This window comes from Lactuca sativa, chromosome 1, assembly GCF_002870075.4.
Source record: "Lactuca sativa cultivar Salinas chromosome 1, Lsat_Salinas_v11, whole genome shotgun sequence".
Lineage (NCBI taxonomy): Eukaryota > Viridiplantae > Streptophyta > Magnoliopsida > Asterales > Asteraceae > Lactuca > Lactuca sativa.
The window spans coordinates 88,470,212-88,478,613 of NC_056623.2; the positions used below are offsets into that span (position 1 = coordinate 88,470,212).

Here is an 8,402-nt window from a genome sequence, read left to right on the forward strand (position 1 = left end):
CATCAACCGGCGGCCAAGTGATTCAAGTCCGCCGACCTGATTTATGGATCAATTGAGAGGCGAAGATCTGAGTGTAGCAAGTGTGGAAAATTTCATGATGGGAGGTGTCAATATTTTGTATGTCGCATGTGTGGCGAGGAGGGTCATTTCAATATAGTCGCAGGTGGAGTATGCAAGTTTGCTTCTAGTGCAGGTAGGAGGGCCACACTAGAACTCGTTATCCCTTTCTCATTTTTGGTGAGGTGTTGTACCCAACACCCCTAGCTTGGTAGCTACCCGAAGGTCGTTGTGGGACGGCCAGATCCCCAGTGACCAAGGTTTGAGTTATCTGTTATTCTATTTAGTCGATTGTTATAGTGTCCGTATTCATTTGTAAATCATGTTTATGTTTTGAAGTTCAGTTGAAATCTTGGATGATCAGTTAAATGGATTTATCTTATTTATCTCTATTTTTTAACTGATTCCTTATTATGAAAGGATTAATTATCATTGTCCATATTTGCATGTGTGTTGGAAGTTATGAATGTTATGTGGGTTCAGACTCTCCTATGTATCTGGATATCAATGGTTGGGATCAATCAGTAGAGTTCAAGTTGGTCTGGTTATCGAAAGATTGTGAAGTTGTCAAATTCTAGCATACTTCAAGTGCGGGCGAGTTGAACCTCACAACAGGGAGACCTTATGCCAAGATTTAGTTCTCAGTCGCATTTCTCCAAGTTCAAGACTTCCACGCCACTGCTAAATCTTCTAATTTCATAAATAGATCATCCTTAACTAATAGATTTCCCTTCAAGTCGTATTTGTTTTTGTTGCAATATAAATCTGCAGGGCGTAGTTGCGCTTTAAACTATATGGTGTTAGGAGCCCCGGTTGAGGGATGTGATGAGGGCTTCCTTGTATGTTCTTGTTAGATTAAGGCTTGGAAGTCTGAGTCATGGCCCAAAGGCCTGGTAGGGCGAGCTAAGTCTTTTTGGGATAGATATGCGACATTTTAAGTTACGAGAGCTGTTGTTGGTTGGTGGATTGTGGGTAATCCTAAGTGCCATTTTTGGTTAGTGGATCGGGGTAAGCCCGAGTGTTGTCAGTGTATAGTTGAGCAGAGATGTCGGAACGAGTTATAGTATGGGTTAGATTAGTATGTGGCCGCTTGGTTTTCGTACGTTGGTGCATTTACATGTGGGATTAGTATAGCAACGTTAGACAAGAAGATCTAGGACCGATCAAATTTGTGGATTCCGGTAAGCATAATTGATAGAAAAGATGGTTTATCCTTGTCTGCTAGGTTTTGTAAGAATTTCTCACAGATGTGTCGATGTGTGAGGAAGTCAGCTATGGTGTAGAATTTGTTCCTATTTTGGATTTTTGATAAGTGACGCAAGGTTAGGAAACCTTGGTCGGGTCGAGCATGTGGGTTTTGGTTAGCATGGGTGAAAAATGTGGTGGCTCAGTTTCTTGGAGGTTGTCATTGATTTTGGGATCTTCAGATCATAGGCTAAGAGGGCAATTCTTCTTTTGTGGAATGGTCTTCTGTCAGGTCGCTTGTTCTTCTTTAAGTCTGCAGAGGTGTCGGGAGATCAAGGGATGTCATGGTAGTAGTGAATTAGACCCCTAGAGTCTCTGGTTGACTTGTCTCAACAACCTGGGCATGGAACTTGTCTTATCAATGGTCGTAGTTTCATGTATGCAAATGATCTCAACTCCTGTCAAGGGAGTTGAGTTTGAAGGACCCATAAGGGGTTTCGAGGGTGTTTGAAATGAAACTTCAAGAACTGATATTGAGGACGAAATCTAATTTAAGTGTGGGAGAATTGTAAGACATGTTTCCAAAAGAAGGATGGCCAATATGGAAGGAATCAAAATAAGGTTATTGGAGCAAACCCTTAACCACGATGTATGTCATGGATGCGTACAATGTGGTGTGAAATTTTATAGAACACGTGTTGTATAGGGCTACCACGGCGTGGAAATTGATGATCTTGGAGTGGCAGCGGTAGCAATCCAAGCCCATGTAGTGTAGTGTTTCTCCCATATTTAAGCCCCTTAACTCCCATTCTAGGTCATTTCTTTTAGCCTCCATCTACCCATTCCAAAACCCTAGCCTCCTTACCTTAGTGTTGAGCTTGGTTGCTCTATCTTTAGGTTTTTTCTTCATTTGGTGAAACTTGAGAAAGAAAGTAGTTCATTTTGGTGCATGGAAGCAATGAGCAAGATTGGATCCAAGATCTTCTTCACATTTATGAGCTTTTGGAGGTATAAAGTTCAAACCATGACCTTTGTTCTTCTTGTTTCTAGTTTGAGCTTTTGGTCCCATTCTTGGGTGCTCTTGGAGTTTGAGGAACTACAGAGCTTGATTTGGTGCTCATTTGGTCATGAACTTTTGAGCTAGTGAGAAAAAGGTCTTAACTTGAGTGTACTTCACCCCATGTTTGACTTTTGGTCATATTAGGGACTTAATGGACTTAGGGTTTTAGATCTTGTCTTATGGTGAGGTCCTAATGGATAAATTTGGAAACTCTATCAATTAGGTTAGTATGGAAAACTAGATATGGAAGTATTAGCTTAGATCTGAAAGTATTAAGCTCTTAATAAGAATTATTTTCTAGTGGCCATGGCGTGATAAAGGCAGCCACGGAGTGGCAAAGTCAATAACCGTGACTGCCTTGTTATGGCATTGCCACGGTGTGTCCAAGGAGGACCACGACATGGCAACGTCCTACATGCTGACTAATTGACCTTGAGAACCCCCACGACGTGGCCTCAGAGGGCCACGACGTGCAGTTGACATTGACCAGGTTTGACCGTTGACTTTTGTGTTCAATTTTACATTAGGACAAACTTGAGGGTATTGGATTGTTGATTAACATTCTACCTGGTTTGGTGATTAGTAGATTCATGACAACTAGCAGTGCAGAAAGGGAAGAACATCTCAGTGTTCGGGTTTGGTTTTTCCTCACTGTACCCGTGGGTCGATGACACCAATTTCGGCCCATCAACTTTGGTTATCATTAGTAGAGGGATGTCATAGGGACTACATGTAGTCACGTAGGATAGACTGAGGAATCTTGATCTATGATTTCCTGCCTGTTCCTTGTAAGGTTGTGGCTCTAGAGTAGGATCATTTATTCGAGTTTCTATCTCACATTTGGGTACATATGGTTATACATTCCTTGGATTCTTGGTTATATATCTTTGTATATAGGACGTTGTTGTGTTGTAGTGATCTGCTTGATTTATGTGCATATACCCTTGTATTATAGGATGCAATTGTAGTGGTGTACTGGATAAAATACCAGTATGTTGGTTATTGTGACAACCCGAAACTTTTTTCGTTTCCGTTACATATCTTTCGTTAATGAAATTTCAGACCCGTTAACCTTTTTCGTAAAAATTTTGGTTTAATAAAATAATATAGCTATGATTAATTAAATTATTTTGCAAGTTGGAACCAAAAATCACGCGGAAACCCGCACTACAAGAAAATAGCCCTTTAATGACGCGCAAACAATGACGCTCACTGATAGACGACGCGGATTTGTAAGTGCCCTAAAAGATAATGTCAGTTTTGCAAAATTTGAAGGATAGAGGGCACGCATTTGTGCGCGCCCGAAAATTAGTGTCAGAAAAGAAAAAAAAAATGCGAAGGGTGCCTTTCATAAAATGTGTGTCGTGTAAATGTGTCGCTTTATAATTTTTAAGTGAAACATGCGTTTTAGGCGGGAAATGAAATCGACGAAAATTACCCCCACCTATTGAATCCCAAAAATTAATCCCCCCGCCTCTTCTACTTAGCAAGAAAAAGCCCCAGGTCCCTTATCTTCATCTTCAGTATCATCAAACATCTCGTTCATCCTCTGCATTATTTCCATCGTTCTTCCCTCTCCTCACTGATCAATACCCAAAAAACCCTAATATCATAACCACTCCTATTTTCTTGCACAACAAAATCCTAAAACATCACCAAATACTAAATTCCACAAAATCGTTGTGACCATTTTAGCTAGGGCCACTACAAGAAAAAAGGCCTTTTACGACGCTCATTGCGCGTCGTAAATGGCTCAGACGACGCGCAAATGCGTGTCAAGGAAGGCCATGTCATAAAGATAGACGACGCGCATTTGCGCGTCGTCTAGAGACGACGCGCATTTACGACGCGCATTTACGACACGCATTTACGACGCGCGGTTACGACACGCAATGCGTATCAAGGAAGGCCCTGTCATAAAGGAAGACGACACGCATTCGCGTGTCGTAACCTTACGACGCGCGTGTTAATGACACGCAATGCGTATCAAGAAAGCCCCTGTCAAGAAAGGCCATGTCATAAATGAAGATGACACACATTTTTGCGTATCGTAATTTTAAATTAAAAAAAATATATATTTATGGATTTACTTATTTTCATATTAAATTTGCATTTTATGTCACATAATGGAAAATAAAATACCATATACAAATAATACAATGCATTGCACAAAAGTTAATGTTATACAAATAATCATTCGAATAGTAGACAAATGTAATACTACAAATAATCATTCCAATAGTAGACAAATGTAAGATTTCAATATTTTTTATATAATTAACTAAATTATTAGCCAAATTTCCTAAAATACCAACATACTTTTCTATGAAGAGCATTAACACTATTCTTTTCCATCAAAAACTTCAAAACCTGCATAATTAATTTAATGTTTAATCAGCTACAGGTCAATAAGGTAGGTTTAAGCAAAAGAGGTTCATAGTAGTAAGATTTTACTTACCACTGTTGTTAATGACATTGAAAGAAGCAGCCCAACAAACACCCCCTCAGAAGGATTATTACTAAATGAAACCACAAACAAAGTTAAAAAGTCAAGTATTTTGTGACAACCCCGGAACCAGGGGCAAGGCTGTTTTTACCCATGGTATGACCTAATACATGATAATAAAGACTTGTTTAACAAAAAGAAAAATGATTTCTCACGTGACATCACTATTAAGAATTGATGAAAGAGGGTACTCCACACTGTATTGCCAACAAGCTTGACACCAACACCTAAAAGCTGGAAAAAACAATAACATAAATAAAAATAAATGTAAGATTTGAGATAACAGATGCATAATTCACATGTCTACTTTTACCAATTTATTTTATGCAACATATATGCAGCTGACATGAATGAATTATACAACAAGTTAGGAGTAAAATAAGGGATGGTTGCATATTTAGTATGATAAATAAAGAGATTTGTGGCATAAGGGTGCATAAATAATAAAAAGCAAAAAGGAAGAGGAAAGCTGACTTACATAATCAGCAAATTTCTGAATTGGTGCTTTTAACATAATACATAAGAGTGGTCCCGAAGGGATAGCTGGCAGCAAAAAATCTCAGGCAAAAAAAATTCCAGGAGAAAACAGTTAGTACCTCAAAAGCAAAGGTTTTATAGGGTTAGGCATGCACCTACAAGACAGGGACTAAGATTATAAGTGATGTGAATGGGACATAGTAATTAAAGGAATTTTTGTTACCATTGTTCCATGCATAGTGGTTGGGGTAGAGTGTTTTTCCATCACTGTTAACACAGAAGGGTCCAAGTTCTTCCATGGCTCCATATCCAAACAACAAGCATCCTAGCCCAGTAGAATACCTTCATTAATAGTGGTTCGATCTTACTCTAAATTTTGGTGCATTTGGATGATGATCTTTAGAATGTCCATTCTGATTCATGAATATTCTAATTAATTTGGTATTGTAGAATGTAGATTGGTATCTGCATTATTAAAGTTCATAGGACTTACTACTGACTCACTTTTCTTTTTTTAATCATTAGCCTTATGCAGCTCTCAAAGCTAGAGAATATCTTGATAAGCCTGCAATACATGAGACAATGGTGAAGGTATGTAGATTATATCTTATATTTCCTACACAAATATAGACAACTGTATGCTGATGTCATTATGCAGGTTAGCGCTTATCTGCTTGGAGAATACAGCCATCTTTTGGCCAGACAACCTGGGTGTAGCCCAAAGGACATTTTTGTCATTATACATGAGAAGCTTCCTACTGTATCGTGAGTATTTCTATTTCTATACATCTATGTTTTCTTTTGTGATCATCATTTATTTTTTTTTTTGTTTCTACAGGACTCCAACAATATCCATTCTTCTCTCAACATACGCAAAGATTTTGATGCACTCTCAACCACCAGATCCCGAATTACAAAACCAGATCTGGGCAATATTCAGCAAGTGAGTTTATAATAAATAGGAGCTACACTTTTTTTTTGTATATGCAAAATTTGATAATATTTAATTTCACATACATTGACAGATATGAAACATGCATTGATACTGAGATACAACAAAGAGCTGTACAGCTATTCATTTTCACTAGCACACTTGCAAAAATTTTAAACTTTTAAAACCCATCTTAGAAGGACTAAAGGTTAGAAAGGAGAAGTAATGAAGCTATGAGTTGAGAAAAGAGTAATCACAGCAAGGTCTCTAAAACAGACCTGCTGTTCAAAATGGATTTACTCCAAAATCTAAAACAGAAACATAGCTTTAACTAAATTTTATAGGAAACTATGATTATTCAGGATTCCAGAACTATAAAGAACTCCTTCTAACTCCAAAGGATGAATTAAATATGAATTTTACAAAAAGGTGTATCACTTCTGTCTCCAACAAGACAGTCAAGTGAGGTTGGCCAATTCTACCCAACTTGTAAGTAGAATTCGTCCATACCAAAATTCAGAGAAGTAAAGGACATACAAATGAAAGTCTCAGAGTTGGAATTGAATGAAAAGCATTTCCCAAGCTCCGGATATAAAATTCACATTGTGGACAATCACAACACTAGTAAAAGCTGGTGACTGCCCACTGATCTGGAGTCTGGATCAATTCTAACCAATTTATAATTGGAAATAACACCCCATCTGCTCCAGATCTTAAATTCATAATATCAGGAACATATAGAAACTTGGAATCACTCTGGATCCTTTTCCAAGCCTTATAAATGATGAAAACAAAATGACATATCAGAACAGACCCGAATCAGACCTAACAGCAAAGATTCCATTCTTGCACATAGATAAAGTCCTTACCAGTGAGGTAGGCCTGCTTAAGAAAGTTAGCCAACTCAATTTGTGAACTTTGGGAACTGGTTTGGGGTCCGTTTGAGTTCTATAGCTCAAGGTATGATTTTTACAATATGACTATAGATCTGATGGAAAACAGAATCATAGGCACCCGTGATTCCGTTTGAGTTCTATAGCTCAAGGTATGATTCAAAGCCCTTTATTTTAAAGACAAAAGATCTCAAATATACATGATAAGGTTTCTCACGAAGTGTGATCTTATGCTTTTTTTCTATATATAATCCAAAGAAACACAACCATTAATTTAACCAAAAGAAACTCAACACAATTTAGATATCATGATTTGTTACTTACCCCTTTTCTGTCGGAAGGACGAGGTGCTAATTCCTTCTTGGTGACAACATGCCCTTTATTTAGACCCACAAAGAGTCCTGTGTTTGGCTGTTTTGGAGCCATTGGAACCTGAAAACATAAACATATATTAGCGTAAAGCAACATACACTTCACAACAGTTCATCAACTTAGCCTATGCAGTTTTAATTCAATATGACCTAAAAACCTTACAAGCCTCAGACTACAATCAAAATGCGCAATATATATTCTTATTAAACATGAAGATGATTACAAGATATAAATGAGTTTATGCGTGCCAATAAGTTTGTAAACACCAGCAAGCTTATAAGCACATGGAAAGCATCTCGGAACTATAAGAAGATGCGGGAAAACTAAAAGTACAATGAGGGAAGAAAAACAACCTGGGCAAGAAGAATTTGAGACCAAGTAAACTTTAGTTGCTGTACATTTTACTTGCTTCTTGAAAGAAACCCCCAAATTCTTAACTCCACACCGAAGGAATATCACGTGATGTACGTCAACGAGGATGTAAGCCTGAAGTGGGCCCTCAATTCTACAATAACAAAAAGTGTATCTTGTTATATGTAACAATATGATGAAAACAATGTAAAAGGGGTTGAGTATTGAGGTGGTTTAGTAAATACTTTGCTTTCCAGACGAGATTCTATCAACTTCAGCTTCTCATCTAATTTAAACATCATCAGAGTTGGTTCTGTAAGAATAATTTCATGCAACAAATGTGATAGTCATACTAATTTAAACATCATCAGATTTGTTTCTATAAGCATGTGTAACTATTAACTCGAGAGTAACAACACAGTATACTACTTGTCTTCATTTTCAGATAAGGTGCAATGGCGTTGATGTTTAAGGTAATATCCAATATTTTTCCTATTTTTAAAATTACTAAATTACCAATATCACTTATCAGTGTGCATTCTATTCATTACCTATGTTAATGTTACAGGA

General features: G+C 37.6%; 1 protein-coding gene and 1 long non-coding RNA gene across 2 annotated transcripts; one reads left to right on the forward strand and one right to left on the reverse strand.

Moving 5' to 3' along the window:
- Nucleotides 1-4,772: 4,772 nt before the first annotated feature.
- LOC128127009 (uncharacterized) lies at nt 4,773-5,562 on the reverse strand. Its single transcript, XR_008224997.1, has 3 exons — nt 5,509-5,562; nt 5,287-5,440; nt 4,773-5,042 (listed from the first exon to the last, which is right to left on the reverse strand). It is a non-coding gene; the product is annotated as an uncharacterized LOC128127009 (long non-coding RNA).
- Nucleotides 5,563-5,791: 229 nt separating this feature from the next.
- On the forward strand, nt 5,792-6,401 carry LOC128125828 (AP-2 complex subunit alpha-2-like). The gene is made up of 4 exons (XM_052766121.1): nt 5,792-5,876; nt 5,944-6,050; nt 6,124-6,228; nt 6,311-6,401. The coding sequence occupies exons 1-4, from the start codon at nt 5,868-5,870 to the stop codon at nt 6,399-6,401; spliced, it is 312 nt and encodes a 103-aa protein (XP_052622081.1). The 5' UTR covers nt 5,792-5,867.
- Nucleotides 6,402-8,402: the final 2,001 nt, after the last annotated feature.

What these genes read in the sequence shown, in the direction of transcription:
- LOC128125828 (XM_052766121.1), top strand. An exon ending in GAGAAGCTTCCTACTGTATC is followed by an intron (nt 6,051 to 6,123) that starts GTGAGTATTTCT and finishes TTGTTTCTACAG; the next exon opens with GACTCCAACAATATCCATTC. An exon ending in ATCTGGGCAATATTCAGCAA is followed by an intron (nt 6,229 to 6,310) that starts GTGAGTTTATAA and finishes ATACATTGACAG; the next exon opens with ATATGAAACATGCATTGATA.